Source organism: Leuresthes tenuis, unplaced genomic scaffold (genome assembly GCF_036924035.1).
Source record: "Leuresthes tenuis unplaced genomic scaffold, fLeuTen1.0.hap1 SCAF_6, whole genome shotgun sequence".
In the NCBI taxonomy this organism is placed as follows: Eukaryota; Metazoa; Chordata; class Actinopteri; order Atheriniformes; family Atherinopsidae; genus Leuresthes; species Leuresthes tenuis.
The window spans coordinates 22,501,412-22,523,993 of record NW_027325360.1 but is presented as its reverse complement, the minus strand read 5'-3'; the positions used below and the strand labels follow the sequence as shown (position 1 = coordinate 22,523,993).

Sequence of the window (22,582 nt, the reverse complement as noted above, 5' to 3'; positions counted from 1 at the left end):
AGTCCACGCTGATGCAGCAAAACAAAGAGGACAAGTCTGTATGGTAGATGGAAATTGAGTTTTTTTGCCTAGCACCTGGTCTCTCCGTCTATCCACCAGCATACACTACATTCTCTTTGATATTATCTCTGCATTTAGTATTGGTGAAAACTCTGTGACAGTTCTAAGGAGGAGTCAGAGATTAGCAATTAATCTTAGAAGGAGGAAGAGGTGCGATAGATATGCTGTGATGTCTATTTACTCTCTGCTGTGTATTTGTCAGTGTGCATTAGTATACAGGTGTGGGTGCAGATTTGTTTGGATACTGGGACAATATGTGTGAGTTTGCCAGATGGCTGCCTGGTTGTAGAGTAAAGCTATTATTTTTCAGAGGATGGCATTTTATCAGATTTAATACGCTCAATGTACTGGGTTCTCTGTTATTTGTAGTTTCTTCACATTTATCTGATTTTTTTCTGATGTTGTTTACTAAGCGTTTCATCCACTCCTCTCCCTCTCTCCCATTTTTACTTCCTCTGTCATCTATTCTTGTTCTCCCATAGCTATTTCCACCCATGTGGAAAAGCTGTTGATTTTGGAAAATTTGCTGGAAGACACAGTCAAAGACAGTTAAAAAAATCAAAAGATACTATTTTGGTGTTGTAGTAACTTTGTTTGATTGTACCGCATTATAAAGACCATAATTCTGTGGGTGAGTATGTTTTGTAAGCAGAGAACAGATGGCTCAGAGAGCTGACGAGGCTCTTGAATTTTACTCATTTCCAATTTCCCCTTGAGTAGGTCTTTAACTTCAGCCTCTTTTTCTCTCCCCTCTCCACAGGCATCATCCACCAAATGAAAGGGGACTATGAGACTGCACTGAAACTCCACAAAACACACCTGGCCATTGCTCAGGAGCTGAATGACTATGCTGCTCAGGGTCGGGCTTATGGTAACATGGGTAATGCCTACAATGCCCTTGGAGCCTTTGACCAGGCTGTTCGTTACCACCGCCAGGAGCTGCAGATCTCCATGGAGGTCAATGATCGTGCCTCACAGGCCTCCACACATGGTAACCTTGCTGTGGCTTATCAAGCCCTGGGTGCCCATGACCGTGCTCTTCAGCATTACCAGAACCACCTCAACATAGCTCGGGAGCTCAGAGATGTTCAAAGTGAGGCGCGGGCTCTGGGCAACTTGGGCAACTTCCACTGCTCTCGGGGAGAGTTTCCTCAAGCTGTGCCCTACTATGAGCAGTATCTCCGATTGTCCCCTGAACTCCAAGACATGGAAAGTGAAGGCAAAGTTTGTCACAATCTTGGTTATGCCCACTACTGCTTGGGAAACTACCAGGATGCAGTGAAATATTATGAGCAGGATTTAGCTCTGGCTAAGGACCTTCATGACAAACTGAGTCAGGCCAAGGCATACTGTAACCTTGGTTTGGCTTTCAAGGCCCTAGGAGACTTTACTAAAGCAGAGGAGTGCCAGAAGTACTTGCTGTCACTGGCCCAATCCCTCAACAATGCACAGGCTCGCTTCAGAGCTCTGGGAAACCTGGGAGACATATTTGTATGTAAAAAGGACGTGGCTGGAGCCATTCAGTTTTATGAGCAGCAGCTGGCCTTAGCTCATCAGGTGAGGCCACTCATAATAGATTTGTTAAATAGAACAATTTAACAATTAAATAGAAAATAACATTTATGTCCCTCTCGCATATATTTTTGCTGTTGTTTCAGGTTAAGGAGCGAAGGATGGAGGCGTGTGCTTATGCTGCCCTTGGAGCCACCTACAGACTTGTGCAGAAATACGACAAAGCCCTGGGCTACCACACCCAGGAGTTAGAGGTGTATCAAGAGCTGGGTGATGTGCCAGGAGAGTGCAAAGCTCATGGCCACTTGGCAGCTGTCTATATGGCCTTAGGGAAGTATGCGATGGCCTTCAAGAGCTACGAGGAGCAGTTAGAGATTGGTCGGAAATTGAAAGATCCTGTTGTGGAGGCTCAGGTCTATGGAAACATGGGCATCACAAAAATGAATGTCGGGGTGATGGAAGAGGCTATTGGCTACCTGGAGCAGCAACTGGCTACTTTGCAGCAGCTCAGTGGGAATGAAGCCGTAATGGACCGTGGCAGGGCTTATGGGAATCTGGGAGACTGTTATGAGGCTCTGGGAGACTTTGAGGAGGCCATAAAGTACTATGATCAGTATTTATCAGTGGCACAAAGCCTAAATCGCATGCAGGACCAGGAGAAGGCCTATAGAGGCTTAGGAAATGGGCACAGGTAAGTGGAATTTGTTTCGAAGTTAGTATTTCTTATTGCTAAGAAAAAAAAAAGAAAAAAAAAGAATTATCAGTTTCCGCTGGTGGGTGCTGTTGCAGATAATTCTGTTTTCTGGGGTTTTACAAATAATCAGACTACTTTGCATATAATTTGTCTCTTTTCCTGCGCATTATCAAGGACCACCTACTTAGAAACACTTTTCTGATGAATCTGGTGCTAGCTGTGTCAGCAGCAGCATACTGGCTCCTCTTTCTTATCTGTATGCAAAGTAGTTTGGCACACAGATGCCTGAAACTGGTGGAAACACAGCTACTTTAAGACGAGTCCTTACATCTTGTGTCTCCTCTTCCTCCTCATTCATCATTATTCCTAAAAAAAAGTTATATAAATCTTTGAGACTACACTCAAAGATAAAATACGAAAAGCTTGACGAAATCCACATTTCAGAGATGATTTTCTTCATATTGTTTGACATCAGCATGGCACTACAATCACACACAGCTGTATTTGCCATGCACGAGTTCGGAAAGGAATTTTTGACACCACATACAAACCCTTCTCATCTTCCCTCAGCCCTCAGTCAAGCAGATACATTATCACACAACATTAATTAAGCTGAGAGCTGTATTCTTGTAATACTCCATTTGAACTGACATCCAGCAATTGTCGGTGTGTGTGAGAATGTGAATAAAGACTGTTTGAAGTCTGTGAAGGTGAATGAAATGTAAAATTGAAGGGGGAATTATCCATATCATATTAGTGGATGGTAAACTACATTACCCTTCAAAAGAAACCTTTTAATGTTTAAAATTTCTTATCATTTTTACAGACTTGTAGATTATGCACATCAGCAATTTTCAACTCTGGGATGAACAATGAAATTTATATTAATTTAATCAAAAGCAGAGCTTAACTTTGTAAGAGAAAGTCTTGCAATGTGAACTTGTTGTGTTTCAGCAGATATCTAATAAGAGAGTAGGTATACTTTCCAGAGACATTGAGAAAGCCATGATTTATTTTGATTGTTGTGGACTTGAAACATATCTCTCTATTGCTGAGTTTTTACAGAAAATTCAAATGCAGGGTGGGTTGTCTCACTTCTTTACTTGAACTCATGGGTTTCCTCTTTTCATCTGCAGGGCCATGGGAAACCTACAGCAGGCGCTGGTGTGTTTTGAGAAACGACTAGTTGTGGCACATGAGCTGAGGGAGTGTGGAGGCAAGGCTCAGGCCTATGGTGAACTTGGTGCACTCCACAGTCAACTGGGCAATTACGAGCAGGCCATATCCTGTCTGGAGCGTCAACTGGCCATTGCACGTGACACCCAGGACAGACTACTGGAGGGCGATGCCAGCTGTGGTTTAGGTGCTGTGTACCAATCTATGGGAGAATATGAGACAGCCCTGCAATGCCACCAAAGTGACCTGGAGATTGCAGAAGAAGCAGGGAGCACCACACGCCAGGCCAGAGCTTATGGCAACCTGGGCCTTACTTATGAGTCACTAGGAAACTACGAACGAGCGGTTGTATTCCAAGAACAACATCTAAGTGTGGCTGCTCAGACTAATGACTTGGCTGCAAAGACACTGGCCTATGGCAGCTTGGGGAGAACACACCACGCACTGCAAAACTACTCACAAGCTGTCATGTACCTGCAGGAAGGTGAGTGAGTCAAGGAAAGCAGGGGAGAGGATTGCCTTTGTTGTCTGAGCTGATAGGCTTAGAGTTTGTGAATTCATGAATATGAAATTCGGAGCCTATTTATTGCTAAGCCTTTGCTACACTGTTATTAGGCAGTGTGCATGTGAGTGTGTTTGGGCTTTTGTACTTATGTGTTATACGTGCACAAGGGGATTTTGTGTGAGCATTGTGCATCTGTGTTGTCTTCTGAGCTGTATAGGTATACCAGCATTTGTGTGTGTGTGTCTGTGCAAACCTAACAGAATGCCGCCAAGGTATTTCTCCTGTTTATTGCGAGCTATTTTTCACACCTCTATATCTACTTTCTCAGAGGGGTCTTTGCTGCAAGCTGCCAAAAGAATCTTTTTGCACAGTGGCTGTCAGACTGTTGCCTCTTCACTTTATTGTCTCCAACAGATTATGGTGGAATAAAAACCTGCAGCTTGGCACCTCAAAAATTCATTATGTCAGTGAGAGTGCAGGAAGTGTTTGTCACTGAGGATGTGATAGCATGCATTCACAGATGTGAGCTAAATGTCCACACAACCAGCCTCACCTGTGTTTATTGACAGCCTTCACGCTCAAGCACACCCACCATGTTAAACCCAAACCATGTTTGAAGCCAAGAAAATGGGAGCGTCTGTAAGAGGACATTTGTATATTTCACTCCGCCGGGAGTGAATGCAAAATGGACAAAAATAAATCTCCTCTATCTCTCCTCCATCATCTGTTAGAGTTAGCTGGGTCTGCCGTGGTCCATACACCCACTGCCGGCCTGCTTGTTGAGCTTTAATGGAAACAAAGGCGACAGGCCATTCTGTATCTACCCTGTCCTCCTGTTGTCCCCTCGCACTGCCCTTGTATTGTTCCTCGTTTTTGGCTTTGAAAAAGAACAGTGCCTTCACTATCCTTGACAGCCAATTATTTCTGCCCAACCTACCCAAACCGAAAAGTTGAATTTTTTTTTCCCTTTCATTTTTATCCATTTTTTTTCTGCTACTACTGCTCGTGTTTTTCTACTCTTCATACTACACTGCTTGTTTTTTGTTTTGTGTCTCCCCAAAAAGACTAATTGTGAGGAGGGCTACCGAGGCAGCTCTAAACTGGTGCAAGTACTGTTGTAAGCACAAGACCTCTAAATCACTGGATGTGTATTTATGTGTGTAGCTTCTGTGGAGTTAAGAGTTTATACCACTCCCTGAGTTATTTTTCTCCAGCATTACACTTTTGTGTTATTAAATAAAGGAGTCATTTCAGATCAGTTTATTAATTTGAAAAAAATTGTATTGGATCATTAACTCTGATACACACATCAGTATTATATGCCGAGGTTTGTATTGAAAGAGTTTAAACGGTGAGAATTGTGTCTCAGTTGTGTGCCAGGAAAAAAAGCATTACTGGTTAAAGCTATCATCTTTTGGTCAGAACACAAGAGTTTGGGCTAATTAGCTTTCTATACCGGCAGTCATGGATAGGTTTATGACAGCAACCAACACTGGCAGCACCCATTCATTGAAGGCATCTGTGTGGCTTGTTTTTTTTTCTGATTGGCTGGTTCAATTTGATAGCCAGATGTTTTATCTAGTCACCTGATAAATATTCATGATAAGTGTCCGCCCCTTTCCAAACTTTTTCTAAGGAGGACTTCCCAGATCCTTCTAAGAATAAAAGCATCCTATGTGTCAGCTTAGGTAGAAATTTTTGGAAAATAAGGATTTACCTCTCCAACTTCTTGAAGTAGGTGTGGATTGGTCATGCTTTTGGCTTTTGTTACAACTAGTGGCACATGCATATTTCACTGGTTGAAGGAAGAGTGGAGTCAATTAAACAGCATAAAATTCTGAAAGCAAACGTCACATGATCTGTAAAAAAAAGCTGAAGACGAAAGGAAGATGACTTTCATATATGTCATATAATCATCTCAAACAGCTTATAATCCGAGGTGGGCCTACTTAAGATGTTAAATTGAAGATTTTACCTTGGCCCACACAGTGCCCTGACCTAAACATCATTAAACATCATCAAAATCAAAACAACATCAAACATATCTTAAAAGGGTAGCGCATGACATATGCCTTAATAATCACACTGAACTAGAAGCCTTGTGAATGTGCAAAGAGTTTTTTATGTTACACTAAAGGAGGATTTATGCTTTGTCCAGAGTGTGTATCACATCGATGGATAGCCTTGGAGATCTGTCCCCAAACAACTCTGGAATGTCTAATCATTGCTTTATGCCTCTGATATTCCCATCCACTTCATGGGACAATTGACAAGCTCCATGGGAGTGAGAGTGGAGCAAGGCATTGTACCTGGCTCTCTGGGTGTCTTTTGTCATTTTGTAATCAACTATTTGTGGCACTTTTCTTCTGCTCAATCCAGTGCAACACTAGTAATGCATTGCCCCTGTGGAGGTAGTCTGAAAACAGGCGCTGTTATTCTCGTTCTTCAACGATATCACACACACTATTCACTGTTCCACTCGTGGTCATGATCAAAAGGCACTTTGCTGTTGTGTGTCAGGTGCGTGCATGTGCCAGGTTATCTGTTAGCAGCACAATGAACATGCATGAGATATCTAAGTGCAGTCTCCATGTAAAGCCTGTGACTGAAGACAGAGGTACGTGGGCCTTGGGGGCTGCACACGATCTCTCACCCAGCTGTCAAGCAGCCTTTAAAGTGTTCTCTAGTTGCTCTTCAGGGTGCAGCCAGCCACGGCCACATCCTCATGTCAGCCGCTGATACGTGACTGTGCCCGCCGGGCGCACCAAAGGCACACACAGTGACAGTGACAGACACTGAATGACACAGAGTGGGAGAAGAGAGGGAATGAGAGAGTCAGGCAGAGAAGAGGAAGTAGAGAGAAAAAAAAGAAGATGGCAGGCAGGCAGAGGCGAAAGACAGAGATCAGCATGAGTCATAATTCTCGTGTATTATTTCACTGTCAGCTGGAGAATAAAGAAAACATAGAGTTGGTTGACATCCAGGCTTGATCATAAAGAACTATCATGGAGCAGCTCAGAGAAAGAAATGGTTTGTGTGTGTGCCTGTATGAGCATGTGTGCGCTTGTGTATGTGCAGATGAAAGGCTCAGAACTGGAGTTGAGATGAGTGAGGAGTGAGGCTGTCAGAGAATGAAAAGGATAATTTAGATCTGTTTCCTCTCTCTTGCTCCAGCGCCTAATGAGCCCTAAGCAGTGAAGAGTCCCCCGCAAGCACTGCCACCACAGTAAAGATGAAACAGGTAGAGAGTGAGGGGGGCAGAAACAGAAGTGCAGAGATGAGAAGAGGAGTTACAGCAGCACAGAAGATGCAAGGGGGAAGAGGGCAGGCAGGCAGGCTGAGGGAGGGTGTGTGGAAAGATAAGGAGAGAGGGCAGACTGTTTCGGCTCAGCTTCAAAGGCTGCCGACTAGCATGGCTGTGAAGGAGCCATGAAGTCTATGACTGCGTGGTGAGCTGGACTTGTGGAATAGGCTTCTTTTTCAGGTCACACTCACTGTTCTTGGCTTATCTAGTCCAGCCACAGACAGTTTTCCAGGAAAGCAGAGAAAAGCAGACTAGGACTAGGCTGGCTTGGCCCATTTTCTCTTCTCTTTGACCAAAAGTGTGTTTCGACCCTTCCATCACACAGGCGAGTGGAGAGAATAGACTTGCAATACAGAGCCTGAGTTAAGCAAGGCTGTGCATGAGCAGTCCATTGTAAACTGCAGAATGCTTACTGTGTGTTTAGCACCTTGTGGGTGATGTGTGGCCCACGAGGTTGTCATTTTTCTTTCATCATTGTCCTCTGTGGAGTGGCATTTTCATCTCTATAATTGGGCTGAACCAGGTGCTCGACAGGCAGACTGAGGACACATGCAAAGATGTGACACATGCCTCGCTGCCTGAGGAATTGGATTTGAAAAACAAACTGTGTGCTCACCAGGTGATGTGACACAGACATACTTACTGAACACACACACCTAGATACACACATTGTGTATCCATGCACATTCCAGACCACCCCAGTCTTTCTAAACAACTCTGAAAGTGTTGCAGTGTCTCGACTTTGGCTGTGTGTTTACATGCAGTCTATTATTAGCTCATCAGTGTGTTTGCAAATATTTGTTTACAACTTTGTGATATTGTGTGGCTTCCTTTATGCAAGCATTACTCGTGTATTTGTGTTTGCTCAGCCAGTCAATTCGTTGCATTGATTACTATGCAGTGCGATTAGTGCTCTAACAGTCTTTCCCCTTTGCCAGAGGCGTGTGTGCTTTAAACCCAGTGCACAAGCAGTTTCTTACAACTGAGGCCAAATATCCAAATCTGTTCACTGTCAGAACATCAGTACCATGCTATGCTTACATCTGTTACTCTCAAAGATACATAAGAGTCGGTCTGCTCTGAATAATTTTTGCTCTAAACTCCCTCTCTCATCTGCTCCTGTTTCCTCCCCTTCTGACAGGCCTGCGGCTTGCAGAGCAGCTGGCTCGGCGTGAGGACGAGGCGAAGATCCGCCATCGTCTGGGGCTCTCTCTGTGGGCCAGTGGGAATTTGGAGGAGGCCCAACATCAGGTAAAGTATCTCCTGCTCTTTCTCTTCTTGCTATGAGTCACCTTGACTCAGTTCTCATCTCATCTCCTATCTTCAATCTGGACTCCTTCCAGCACATCCAACCCTTGTAGTTAAAACTGACCTCCAATAAGCCCACATCTGTTGGCTTAGACGTTGGTGAAGCTTACAAATGGGGGGTGGAGGTAGATGTCCAGACACATAAAAGGTGGGAAATAAGCTTTCAGTAATAACCTTATGGTGAAAGAGGAGTGAAAACAACAGGGGAGGAGAAAAAAGGAGAGGTGGTAGGTGATGGAGCTTGAACATGGTTGCTGGCAGTATGCTGGAGAGTCTGTTGAGCTGGTAAATGCTGTCATCTCAGCAGACAGGCAAAAGATGAGTGAAGATTTTTCTGTATCGGTGTGCATGGCCTCAATAGCCCCAAACCTCTGCATCATATACATTCACTCCTCCTCAGCCCACTGTATGGAAGTATGGAATAGCCCCTTAATGTCTCTCTTTGCAGTCAGCCCACACACTAAAGCACAATATTTGATTCTTTTTTTCTGGCTTGTGAATCCACACATAAGTATGACAGTCAGCCAGCAGCAGTGGCTGTCACGTGTGTCTGTAGGGATGTTTTCCAGCTGCCTTCATTTTCAAAATCTACTCCAAAACATTTTTATGATACACACGCAGGACTAACATCTCTGTGACCCAGATAGGTTTTTGTTTTTTGGTCCTGCATCATACTTTTAAAAAAAGTAAGTTTTGTCTGTTTGCAATTATCTGTAACAAGAGCTGGGAAAGAAAGATTGAACCAAGGTGGCGACTGCAGTAGAGTCTGAGTGCTCATGAGTCATATTGAGGAATTTGTGTTCAATTAAAGCAAAATATTATTCCAACAAGCCGATGCAACATATTTTCCACTGCGTGTTTGCTTCCCAGTTTAGTGCTCGACCCTCAGACCTCAACAGTCCGTGTAAAGGTCTTGTTGTCCTTGTTGCAACTAACAGTGATTGAGTTCTTTTCCTGCATATACCACAGATATTTTGAAAGGGTTTTTGGCCTGTCAGCTTATAGCCCTCAGGGTGAATTGTTAGTGGGAAAGGACACTTTTGTCCTAAGAGTATAGATCCAATGGTTATTCATGAACTGGCCTCTTTGTGCAAATAACCTTGGTAAATGCTCTGACCCACTTCATACCACATTTTTTTAAGGCTTGGATTTAGGGGTAGATTGGGACAACTTGACCTCATGTGCCTCATTCTCTAACCATGTAAACCTGATTGTATTTTACAACCCTAGCTGTGATCCTAATGTTCACCATGACTTGCTGATTGACATATCCTGATTCTAATCAGCTATGTCAGCAGTGTCTGCTCCCTCTGAGAGATGCTTACATTCATATCTTAGCAAGCGTGAATCGATATATCCTCGTTTCTTAAATATCAACGGTCTACTGTAGATTAAGCCTGTGCATCTGATATCATCTTGCACAGAGGCTGAGACTTCCCCTGGGGAGGTTATTTTATAAAAATCATTAGATTAGGTACATGTGTATCAACCTCTGCTCATGCTACCAAATTGACATGACACTTCACTGAACATGTCAGATAAAAGCCACGTTAGTGTCACTGAGAGTAAAAAAACAAGAGAGCCAAAGTGTTGCAGGTTTTACAGCAAAGCAAGTCACTGTGGATGCAGCACATTTGGGAGTGTTTCTCTTTCATCTGTGCCAAGAAGGGTCAGGCTGAAGGGAAGGCGCCGTGAGAAATTAGTTTCATTCGTACAGGGATGTCTGCAATCCTAACAGATTGAACCAGCACTTCAGCAATCAGCCCAGAGCCCTATCAGCGAAATCAGCCTCAGACTAGTCGCTCTTTTTCTAGCACTAATGCAGCAGAACTCCCAGGATTTTTGTCTCTCATTCCTCTGACACACTTTCCTGCGTGACCTTGGCTAACGCAGACCAGTTTCAGTTTATACATATGTGGGTTCTCACTAAAAACGTGCACACTCTGTCTCTCTTCCTTTATTCTATCAAAGCCACAGTTCTCATAAAATCCATTTAATCCTTACCAGTAACCTTTTCTCTGCTGCAGCTCTTTGTCTTGTATGCACTACGGTCAAGCAGTGTGAGTGTTTTGCCCTCTCTGCTGGCCCCAGACTCCTGGAGAGTAGCTCTGTAGCAGTCCCAGTCATCCTCCAGGGCTGCTATAGGTGCAAAAATAGGAAATCAATAATGACTCACATGAATCAGCAGTCCTGGTCAGCTTTGCTTTGCCAGTGCGCAACATTGGGGTCTGTCGCCCCACCTCTCCATTGTCTCCCTTCTTTGCTCAATCCAGCATCTAACACTGAGTGAAAAGGTCCAATAGCCCAGACAAGTCTATTGAATTCTCGAAGTATTATTTTTCCTTAGATGCTGTCTGTTCAAGATGCACAGCTAAGTGCTCAACTTTATCAATGCTCTTACCTAACCCAAGTCCTGGCTAATAGGAACTGAAGGAAGGTTTAAGTGTGTTTGATGGTTGCTCACCAAACTACTTTACAGTGGATTACTCCTTGGATAGGGAAGCAGACGAGAAAGGAAGTCTGGTCAGTGATGACATGTTAGGTGGGATGCTACCATCTAGTGGCCAAGACAAGTCTTTCTCTCTTGAAAAGCTTTATCATGCACACACATAACTGGCTAACTAACATTTTTATCCAGCATGTCTTTCAGACAGTATCATGACTACTTACATTTATAGCTGTCCTCAGTTAAATTAAACCCACAATGGCGTTATTTGTGCTGTGCCCACAATGTTCTATTTTTTTAGTTGCCTTGCCTTGTATATCTTTAGGCCTCCATGATAAGAGCATAATCATGTTGTAGCTGTTGGGTTTTCACATCTGAAAATATTATTGCTGTTGTTTCCCCTCAGCTCTACCGGGCATCTGCTTTGTTTGAGACCATTCGCCATGAAGCCCAGCACAGTACAGACTATAAACTCTCACTGTTTGACCTGCAAACCTCCTGCTACCAGGCTCTCCAAAGGGTCCTTGTGAGCCTTGGTGAGCCAACAAACATTTCTTTTTCGCTTGCTATTTCATGCTGTTAGATTTCGACTTGTTTATACTTTCACCTATATAAATACATAAGGTATTAGCTTTCAGAATTTATCTATTCATTTACTGTTGACCTCTGAACACCACAGGCCACCACGATGAGGCGCTGGCAGTGGCAGAGCGGGGTCGCACACGAGCCTTTGCAGATCTCTTGGTGGAGAGGCAGACAGGCCAGCAGGACTCAGACCCTTACACGCCAGTAACAGTGGAGAACATCTTGGACACTGTCAACAGCCAGAGGGCTTTGGTGCTTTATTTCTCTATGGCTGCAGGCTACCTGTACAGCTGGCTGCTGGCTCCAGGACCAGGTAATGGTTTTACTCTGCTTTGTCCAATGTGCTAAAATGCTCTCAGGTCAGTCTACCTCCCTGTAGTTATTGCCTCATTTACAATATTATATTCTGTGACATCTTGATCAACATCTTCATTTACAGAGATTAAAGCAATTTGTATCTGAGATCTATTTTGTTTTATCTTTAAGTGGGTTTCTTGTACATATATTAGCAAAACAGTTACAGATGAGTGCACACACACACACACGCGCGCGCACACACACACACACACACACACACACACACACACACACAAATACTTGCTTGTTCAAATGAAGCAGAAAAAAAGGTCTTGAGGCTAGAGGCTTATTTTCAGCCACCAGGGGGTAAGAGGGCCAGCTTTGACACCAAGTGGCAGTGCCACCTGCCACTCCACAGCTAAGATTTTCTCCCTGCTTTGCTTTTCAACCCTGAAATCATCTGCCAATGAACCATGCTAACTGATTGTGACACAGATCGCGACACAGCCAAACAACCCAGGGAACATCTTCGCTCATGTCAACAGGAAAACGCTTTGCTGTTACACCAAGTCAAAGCATAATCTGCTTTTTTCACCTCACTCCTTTGTTTCTGTCTTTCCTTTCTTTTGTTTTCATTTCCCTCTCTTTTTCTTATGACTGGCAAGTCTTTGTATATGTCTCCCTTTCTGTCTTTTTTGTTACTGCGCTGAGCACCACAAGCACATAGAGATTAATGTGCAGCCCACTCACTTAAACACACTGCATGATTGGTGAAATTCCAATTTCACAAGGAGAAGGGACTAAGCTTGGAGCTAACCGCATGACTTCCATGTCTACCATACTGTCAGCTGTACTTTAGCCTCCTTTTGCTCTCTCCTGTATGAGAGGCGTGACTTATGTCCCAATGCCGCAGGGCTTCAACATTTGATCAAAACCAGCTCCCAGGCAACCAGATGAACATGACCCCCCAGCACTAGTCCCACAAGCAGGAAGAAGACAACAGGGACCACTATAGATCTTCAAAGCGTTGAATATCACCCCGGGCTAGGAGGGAGCCACTTGCTCACTAATCGCCTGTCTGTCACTTCCTGGCATTCCTTGGCATCCAGCTGGCACACAAACATGGCCAGCTCTAGAGTGCAGTCAATAAAAAGGCCAACTAAAATCATGATTACTCCATTTGTGTTATTTCAGCACCATTCAGACTTGACTGTGCAGTTGCAGGCAATTGTGCATAAGTACAGTCCATTTAAATACATTTAATATGAAACTTGCATGATATGACATAGACTTATATAGCCCTGACACACCCACTGACACACATGCATACACACAGGCTGTGCTCCATCTCCCAGTGAGCTCTTGATGCTCCTGCATTGAAACTCATCTAGCAGGCAGCAGATGTCACAGGCAACCTACTCTTATCTTTTATTGAGTATTGTTTGTTTCATTCATTTGGCTTCAGAGATGCACTGCTACACGTAACCATACTCAGAGCTCTCAGTTGAAATGATCCAATTTTTCCCTTGTTGTGAGCGAGTAATAGAAACATATTAGACAACGATGTTGGGAAATGGTTGCATTTACTTGTTATTAAACTTTCACTTCATAAACATTTAAAATCAGTCAGTCATGTCCCCTCCCCCCTTTCTCTATATCCACAGGTATCCTGAAGTTTCACGAGGTGTACCTTGGTGAGAGTGTGTCGGAAGGTGTATCAGACTTCCAGGAGGGAGGCAATAGCGGAGTGGTCAGCGGCTCCTCGCTGGAGCAGCACATTGCCAGTGCCCGTGAGGCTCTGGGAGTAGAGTCTTACTACAGCAGGTGAAATGCTTTCTCCTGTCACAATTATTTGAATAATTAATTTCGAGAGCTTGTTATTGAAATCATAAAATACATATCCCATGCTATTCTCTTTTAGATAGGTCACTTTTTTAACTATGCTATGAGGGCTGCATGATGGTGTGGTGGTTAGCATCTTCGCTGTCTACAAAGTCTACAAAGAAATGTTACAACATAAATTGTCTGAACAGATACTAGAATTAGATACAGTACAGACCACATTGATAAATGTGCTTCTTACAAAGCCCTTGGTAACCAGTCTTTAGATGAAAGTGGAGAAACAACATGCTTTTCTATCTAAGCTGTAGCCCCAACCAAAACACTTTAGTCCCTGGAGTCGTTTTATCATGTGTCTGTGTGTAAAGAGTGTTATTCTGCCCCATTGCACACTGGGATGACAGGGCTCCACCACCTAGCTAAAGCAGTCCACTCTCTCAGTGGAAATAAATGAGACGGAATAATAGCTCGTTGGATCGCTTGAGATGTTGAATCCACTCGACAAACAGCAGACCTGAAGTAAAGGGACGGACAAAGGCGTTTACTGACAGTATCACAGAGAAAAGGAAAAGAAAGTTGAGATGAGGTGATAAAATCAATGGCAAACAGTCAAAGAAACAGAGGCTGGTGAATATAGACCTAACACACAACAGGGAACATAGCCAGAGGGATGCTGCAGGAAGGGATAGAAGATGCAGCGAGATGTGTCGAACGTTAAAATCACCACTGACATCAGTGGTTCTGCACAGCTTTCGACATTTTGTCTAGTTGGCTTTTGATCCATAGTGCCCAGCTGGTCCGCCCAGTGCCAGTCCCCGCCACCCTGGCAGCTTGGCCTTCCTGCCCCATTACCAGCTCATTTGCTACTCCAATGGGAAGTTGCATACACACCACTGCGCCTGGATGGGCACAATATGGCACCACTTACCAGCCCATTCACTATCTTGAGTGCAGACAAAAGGAGCCAGCACCCTGAAATGAGTGGAGACTAAATGGATGGGATGGAGAAAAATGGAGAGAACATATGTGTGTGAAAGACATGACAATAAAGGGAGAAAAGGTGTTAACCCAGGTGTTGATATGTTTCACTGTATTCTAAATCCCATTTTTCTCTGACAGGAACATCAGTACCCTAAATCTGAGGATAATCTAGAATAAGGCTTTTAAATGTAATGATTTCACAACATTGTAGGGACGGTACAAGATGATGCAAGATTCTGTTGTAGTTAAAAGAGATCCAGAGTACTCAGACTGCTGCTGTTAGAACAAGAAGCTGATATTCCTCTAGAGCTAACTTGAAATGGTTGTATTAGAGAAAGAGCTCAGGCATGAAGGAAGAGAGTGGTGGCGAGTAAATATGGGGTGGGGGTAGTTGACTCCCCCTGGACTAGATCAGTATTACCAGCATTATAATAGAAGGATTTCACTGTGCTGGAAAATTAGGCCAAGCGTGTGGGTTGAATAGTGTGTATTTATGGCAGATCAAGTGTGCATGGAGTTGATTTATCTTTAGAGAGACCATGTTAGTCTCTGAATTGTCTATTGTCTATCTGTTTTCTTGCCAACATTTGTATGGCTGTGTATGTCTCTCACTGCATCTCTTTCCTTCTCTGTCAGAGGGTGTTCAAGCAGCGAGACAGAGAGCGAGGCAGGAGATTTGTTGGACCAACAATTTGAGGAGCTCAACAACAAGCTTAACTCAGTCACCGATCCCACAGGCTTCCTGCGTATGGTGTCTAGAAACAATCTGTTCAACAGGTAGGGGATTATTGCACATCACCTAAATGTTCCTGTCCTCTTAACGAGAGGCTGTCTTAATCACCAAATGCTACTTAGACCCACTTTTCTAGAAAAAAAAAGAAGATGAAAAATATCTGCTTGGGTAAGGAGATTCATGGGTATTGTGGCTCATCTGTGAAAGGACTCTTTCCTCCATTGTTCCGTCAGCACAGAAGCAGCATGTGAACCCTCCTTATTAAATAGAATGGGTTGAGCCAAGCTACTAAAACCCTTATCAACTCTCTTCTCTGATGGAGCTTTGTGTGTGTGGATGTGTGTGTGAGCACACTTATGTATATGTATGTCTTTTTGCCAGACAGTGAGACCAGTGATTGCTCTGCCTGTGTTTGTTCAGCAGATTTATGAGATTTCAGTAAGTCTGTTGGTGGCCTGTACAGAGAGTTATTTACTGGCTCTATTAAAAGTATTCATGTACATTGTGCTGATTGGTAATATATACGGATTGAAAGTATGCATGTGTGTGCATGCATGTGTGTCTGGGTCATATTTCCCTGTCCTCATCCACAGTTGAGCTGCTTTTTGATGAGAGGGTAATTCCAGCTTTAATTGAGTCTCTGTGCTCATTAAGCCCCTTTAATGGGCTGCTGGTAATAATCCGCTCATTCTTTTAGGCCTCAAAAAACTCTGAATTTGAAGCTGCACATCCTTAGAAGTCTATCATCCATCACAATACTAAAACCAGAGAAGATTAAGAAAACCTCTGTCATTTTAAGACTTACATCTTGAGGTTTGGTGTCAGATAATCAGCAGTATGTGCTTTTCAGGGGTGTTATTTGACTTCACTCTCTGATATAATTTTCTACTTACTTGCTAAGGTTTTACATTAGAATTCTTCACAATAAATGGGGCTGCAGTTTTGCCAGTTACTTAGAAGTAAGAGAAAGGATAAAAATATGATAAAACCCAAATGAGCTAACATTTAAATCAGAATGGGTTCAGGAACAATATGTTCAGCATTAAAAAAATCTGTCAATTGCCTGGTTTTGCCACTAATCTTCACAGAGGCGCCTGGGAGGATTACTATGGGAAGGTGTTGATGAAAGTCTCTGTTTATCTAATCCTATCAACGTGTAACTGAGTAAGTTATTATTCACAATAATCACATAATGAAATTGTGTGATGATCTTGATTAAATTGTCAGTGAAGAGGCAGTCAACACTTACAAAACAGGTTGCCTGCTATATAAAAGTCAATTGCCCATTAAGTTCAGTAATAGTTTTTTTATTTCATTCAGTCAGCATGAAAAGAATTTGGTGTAGAAAAATGTTGCCTTTCTTTAGTTCTAAAATCTTTCTTAAGGAGCTGTCTTTCAACTGCAACCCAAACTAGGCAGCCATTGAATGCAGTCTTCACCTTCAGCCTCACTGCTCTTAAGTTGTTTCTATTCATTCTTTCCCTCTACACTTGACACTTACCTTATTTTAGCTTGCTCCTTGCTTCCTTTTCATCCCGCTTGTCAGGCTAACAAACGATTGTTTTGCTTTTCCATGGAGGCTCATGCCAAGGCCCAGGAGACAGAAAGAGTGTTGAAAGGCTGGAGGGATGCCCGTGGCCTGGGGCTACCAGAAAGGCGAGATAGATGTCTGTTGGCTTAGGTCCGGAGGACACTCTGACTGGTGAAGCAGATGGAGAGCAGTGACAAGTGTAGGCACAAAGCTTGATCCTGCAGGGCCAAGCAAAAGCCTTCTAACCCCAGCGCCACCATTACCACAGTTTTCAGTATGTTGGGTGTCTCTCCCCGAGCAGATAGCTGTCATTTCTGTCGCGCAGCATCTTTTCTTGGTTTGTGTAAAGTTCTCAAAATACTTTTACAGATATTGGCAGTGCCTTGAATACATGCTCACAAACCTATCATCCATTTACTTGATGCTCTGAGTTTTGATTACAAATGACTAAGAGGCACCTGTAAAGATGAGATGAGAGTGGCTTTCGTCCTCATCCTGTGATGACTCTATTAATCTGATTTCTTTTTATCTTACATCAGTGCAGCACTCCAATACTGCCATCTAGTGGGGTCTTCTACACTAACATTATCTCCTTGAAATAATACTACCCAGTTTATGTTTAATCACCACAGTGGCCTCCCTTCATCCGCTTCAAACTTGGATTAGCTTAGAGCAGAAAGAAAACATTTCAGAAGACAAAAAACTTCTACTATCGAGCGTTGGCTCACTATCTTTTACTGCATCCATGCAACCTTGTCTGATGTGACACTTTCACAAGTTTAACATGGAATTTGTCAGCCACATCCCTGGCTGTGGAGGAGTCCAGTTTGTAACTTAAGAAAAAAAATCGAAAAAAAACCCTCAGATAGATGGAACCTACAGTAAACACAATTATATGCATATTAACTAAAGCTGCCTTAATATTCAAAATGAAAACTATATAGCTTTTTATTGTGTCTGTGCAGGAGTTGCCAGAGTATGACCAGCCTGTTCAGTAACACCATGTCCCCTGTCAAAGACGGGAACTCTTCCCTGCCTCGTCGCTCCAGCAACCTTGGAAAACCTCCACTTCGGGCACTTTATGATTTGCTCATCGCGCCAATGGAGGGGGTGAGTACTACCTTTGCGCTCCATTTCCTGCCAGCTTATGTGGTTGCGTTAAAGAGAGAAGAGAAGACTTATTTTGTGGGAGACTGGAATCTAAAGCCGTCAAAGTTTTTTGTGTATTCTACATTTTTGTACTGATATTTTTGTCTGACAGGGCCTGATGCACTCCAGCGGGCCTGTTGGCAGACACAGACAACTGGTGATGGTGCTGGAGGGAGAGCTGTACCTCATTCCATTTGCCTTGCTCAAGGGAAGCTCCTCTAATGAATACCTGTATGAACGTTTCAGCCTCATCGCTGTGCCGTCCATCCATGGCCTCGGATCCAGTCCAAAGGTTTCACTTTTTTCAGATTACTTAGTAATATCATACTGTACTTCTTTTGGAGAATTACTGGCCTTGGATTTTTGTGCCAGAATGTAAACTATGTTGTTGTGCTCTTAGACTCACTCTCGGCGTCCTGGACCAGCCACATCTGGTGGTGTCTCAATGGCAGCGGTCGTGGGAAATCCTAGACTGCCCTCACCTGTGATGGACCGCTGGCTGTGGGGACCTATGCCCTCTGCAGAAGAGGAGGCCCTTATGGTTGCCGAGCTGCTAGGATGCCAGCCCCTGGCCGGTTCTTCTGCCACAAAGGAGAGAGTTATGAGTGCCCTCACACAAGCTGAGTGTGCCCACTTTGCCACCCACATTTCTTGGAAACTGGCTGCTCTTGTGCTCACCCCAAACCCTGAGAGTGTGCCTGGAGGGGCGAGTGCCAGTGTGGGAGTGGGAACAGTAGGCAGAGGCGCAGGTGGGAGGAGAGGCAGTAGTGGGCGTGGCAGGAAGGGCTCCATTGGAAGTGGTTACACTATCCCCGAGTCGCTCCACATGCAGGATGACGGCAGTGATGTGGAGAGCATCTGTGACAGTCCGCCCCTTCAGGAGTTCCTGCTTACAGCTGCAGATATATTGGACTTGAGGTTGCCTGTCAAGCTGGTTGTGCTGGGGTAGGTAGATTGTTGAGAAAAACAAATTCAAACCGTGATCATTAAGTTGACATTGGTTGTGATTTTCTTTCTTTTTTTCTATAATTTAAAGCGTTGAGGAAACGAATGGGTTGTTTTAGTAAATATAGGTCATAAGGAAAATGATCTTAGAAAAGATGTGAATTCAGAGCTGATTTGTAGGATATCAAATGCACTATACCTCATAGAGATTGTAATGTGGCTAATGAGAGAGGGATAGCATACATTAGAAATATACCAAAAGATTGATATGTTAGAAATGCTGAGCTGTTAAGTATTTAAAGCTTTCATATTCATTTACACATGTGCCTAATCTGTCACTGTGACTACAGGTCCTACCAAGAGTCCAGCAGCAAGGTCACAGCAGATGGAGTCGTGGGACTAACTAGAGCCTTCCTCGCTGCAGGTGCTCAGTGTGTTCTTGTGTCCTTGTGGCCTGTCCCCGTTGCAGCCTCCAAGGTTTTTGTCCATGCCTTCTACTCTGCCCTGCTCAATGGGACCAAGGCTAGTGCAGCACTGGCAGATGCCATGAAGACTGTCCAGAGCAGCAAGCAGTACTCACATCCTTCCAACTGGGCAGGTTAGAGATGTAATTTATTTCTGCATGAATGCCACATTACCAGAATTAGAGAAAAGATGATTTTGTAATGGAGCTGTTCAATTGTCTCTGTCCAGGATACATGCTGATTGGCAATGATGTGAAGCTTAACAGCCCATCCTCTCTAATTGGCCAAGCTTTGGCTGAGATTCTACAATACCCAGATCGAGCTCGTGATGCTCTGAGAGTTTTACTTCATCTGGTAAAACATGGACACACACATAAGCTTATGATACACATGAATGTCACATCCAAAGACACAATAAGATACTGATCTTTGCCATTCTCTTGCAGGTGGAGAAGTCTCTACAGAGGATACAGAACGGACAGCGTAATTCCATGTATACATCCCAGCAGAGTGTGGAGAACAAGGTGGGGGGAGTCCCCGGCTGGCAGGCCCTACTGACAGCTGTGGGCTTCCGGCTTGACTCTGCAGGCACAGGTATCCCTGCTGCAGTCTTCTTTCCTATTGCTGACCCAGGAGACAGGCTCCAGCAGTGCAGCACTACTTTGCAATCCCTATTGGGTATGTTGAGACAAGCTACACATCACTTCACATCACTCGTTTAATCAGACACATTTAGAGTCCATCCAAGGTTTTGCATTTGGCTGCTTTTGTTTTTCATACTTTGTTTTCCAAATACAGTTTTTGCCTCTTACAGGCCAATACACTGAGAGTGTAGTGCTGATGTCTTAAAAAATGTCAGCGTCCTTATTCGTTATTTAGCTGTATGCAACTTAGTGATCACCCTCTGCTTTCAAAGAGACAACAGTTCTCCTTAGTAGTCTTCCACATTTGTATAGGCATTTTCAATTAATTACTGCAGGTAGGCTCTCAGAAGTTTCTTGAAGAATTCAACTTTTCTTCTCTCTCAGATAAATTGTTTGAATAAAGAATCTGCTGTGACTATGCCAGATTTCTTGTTTGTTTTTGTCACTGAAGATGTATTTCATGACTGGTTGTATGTGTGGAGTTTTTCATGCTGCAGAATATAGCTCTGGCCAGTCACTCACTTTGCTAACTTTACTGTACAACAGATCTCAGTTCCGAGGGCATAAAACTACTGCACTGTGTATCATTTCATGTCACCCCAACTATCACCTGTTTAGTGCTGCTTATTTCTTGGGTATAGATTGCAAACATTGTATGAATAATAGTGAACTTCCCCTGATCCCATTCCTTAGGTCTGCCACCACCAGCTCTCCAGGCCTTGTGCAAACTTATCACAGCCTCTGAGGCAGGGGAGCAGCTCATCAATCGGGTAGGCTTTTTTAAATCCAATGTACCATCTTTAAATTGTGTTTTTGGATCAAATTATCTGTACTAATTTATTATAAAGTCTTAAGAACTACCAAGGTGGGCTCTTATACTTTCAGTGAAACTTTTGTTCACCTTTACAGCTCCTGTTTCTCGCACAGAATATCAGGGAGATATGATTACTTAACTCTCTTACATCACAGTCACATACACACATGCAGTAGAAAATCATGCAGCATCTTAATCTGTTTTGAAATGCTGCATTGAAGCCTGAATAGCTGTGCTTGCATTACAAAGTCTTAGCGACAATGGAAGTCCTGTTTTCTTGCACCTGAGCTTGTGACACCAAAGAATTAATCTTAGGCTCCAGAGATTTATCCCAGTACATGTGTAACGTGTGGCTATCACATGCTTAAAGTGAAAGGCCGAACAGGCAGGTGATGGTTGGCATTCTAAGTGCACAGAACGTGAAACATGCTCAGCCTAATCTATATATGTATGTTGGTAGCACCACACTCTATGACACATTAAAAACTATTGTTGCTTGTTGCTGTAATTCTTTTTACTGACATGAACCCTTGTACCCTTTCTGTATGGCTTGTGTGCATGCAATTAAAAGCCTATTCTTTCTCCCCTGCACCTAACATGTGATCTGAAGGCTGTTAAAAATATGGTGGCAATGGTAAGTGTGCATTCACCTACCTGCACTCTTTCCCACTGTACTCTGTCCATTCTTCACTTTCTATCTTGCCCATCGTTAAGCACCTTCTGCTGTAGTGGTTGCATGGCCATTTCGTAATGTTTTTTTTTTTTTTTAAATTATGCTTTTAAGTTTGTATGCATAAATGTAGTTGAGCAAACATTTAATGCATTACCTTTTTATACAATATTCCATGGTTAATTACTGAAGTTAGATCTTGGTTTTTTGTATCTAAGGATTAACAGCCCTGGTTCATTTCAGGCCAGAGGAAGGTTTCAGAATAGTGGCAGGAATAATAACTATGACTTATAAAACTGCCTTGTCACCACTGTGAGGTAGAGGAGGCACGTTTTTATTTTCTGCACAGTTAAGCCAAGTTGACAAAGATGCCTTTGTTCTAAACTATGTAATCCCCAAACAAAACAGGCGAGTGTTTTCCCAAGCCAAGTTTACATCCCCACAATCTCCAACCCCTTTGGTTCTGATTCCTGGCAGCTGTTTTTTCTTTGCCCTGATTACCCTTGCATTGGACTCAAAATGTGTTAAGTAACATTATGATACACACAACCAAAAATGTTTTGTCAGTACTCCCACTTTGGAGAGGGATAGTATAGTGGTATGATTGCCACCTTTCATGTAGGAGACCTGGCTTCAAATCCCTTGCATGAAAGGTACTACCTCCAGTAGGGGTCCTTAGGCAAGACCTCCTTACCCTATCTGCCTACCTGTAAGTTACTTTGGATAAAAGCATCTGCCAAAAACATAAACATAAAACTTTAGAAACTGGCTTTCATAATATTAGGGAGTTAAAATAGATTCAAAAAATAAAATCAATATGAGGAACAAGAACTGAATAACTTTCTACTTGGGATATGTAAGTTCTTGAGTGAATAGCAATTGTTCACTCACACAAAATTATATTAAATCACTTGTTAATGCTATT

The 22,582-nt window shown here is 43.3% G+C and overlaps 1 protein-coding gene across 3 annotated transcripts in view; it reads left to right on the top strand.

Moving 5' to 3' along the window:
* Positions 1-22,582, top strand: part of LOC140310094 (tetratricopeptide repeat protein 28-like) — a 177,956-nt gene that overhangs the window by 152,509 nt on the left and 2,865 nt on the right. For 2 of the 3 annotated variants that reach the window (XM_072388249.1, XM_072388251.1), the window contains 16 exons: positions 821-1,617; positions 1,719-2,263; positions 3,403-3,926; positions 8,393-8,502; positions 11,412-11,541; positions 11,685-11,903; positions 13,552-13,711; positions 15,344-15,484; positions 17,937-18,081; positions 18,233-18,412; positions 18,521-19,065; positions 19,416-19,663; positions 19,759-19,883; positions 19,976-20,207; positions 20,867-20,943; positions 21,598-21,621. In XM_072388249.1, the coding sequence (XP_072244350.1) occupies positions 821-1,617; positions 1,719-2,263; positions 3,403-3,926; positions 8,393-8,502; positions 11,412-11,541; positions 11,685-11,903; positions 13,552-13,711; positions 15,344-15,484; positions 17,937-18,081; positions 18,233-18,412; positions 18,521-19,065; positions 19,416-19,663; positions 19,759-19,883; positions 19,976-20,207; positions 20,867-20,943; positions 21,598-21,621 (4,202 nt within the window). The remainder of the gene's footprint in view (positions 1-820; positions 1,618-1,718; positions 2,264-3,402; positions 3,927-8,392; positions 8,503-11,411; positions 11,542-11,684; positions 11,904-13,551; positions 13,712-15,343; positions 15,485-17,936; positions 18,082-18,232; positions 18,413-18,520; positions 19,066-19,415; positions 19,664-19,758; positions 19,884-19,975; positions 20,208-20,866; positions 20,944-21,597; positions 21,622-22,582) is intronic. The other variant, XM_072388250.1, reaches the window with a different exon arrangement.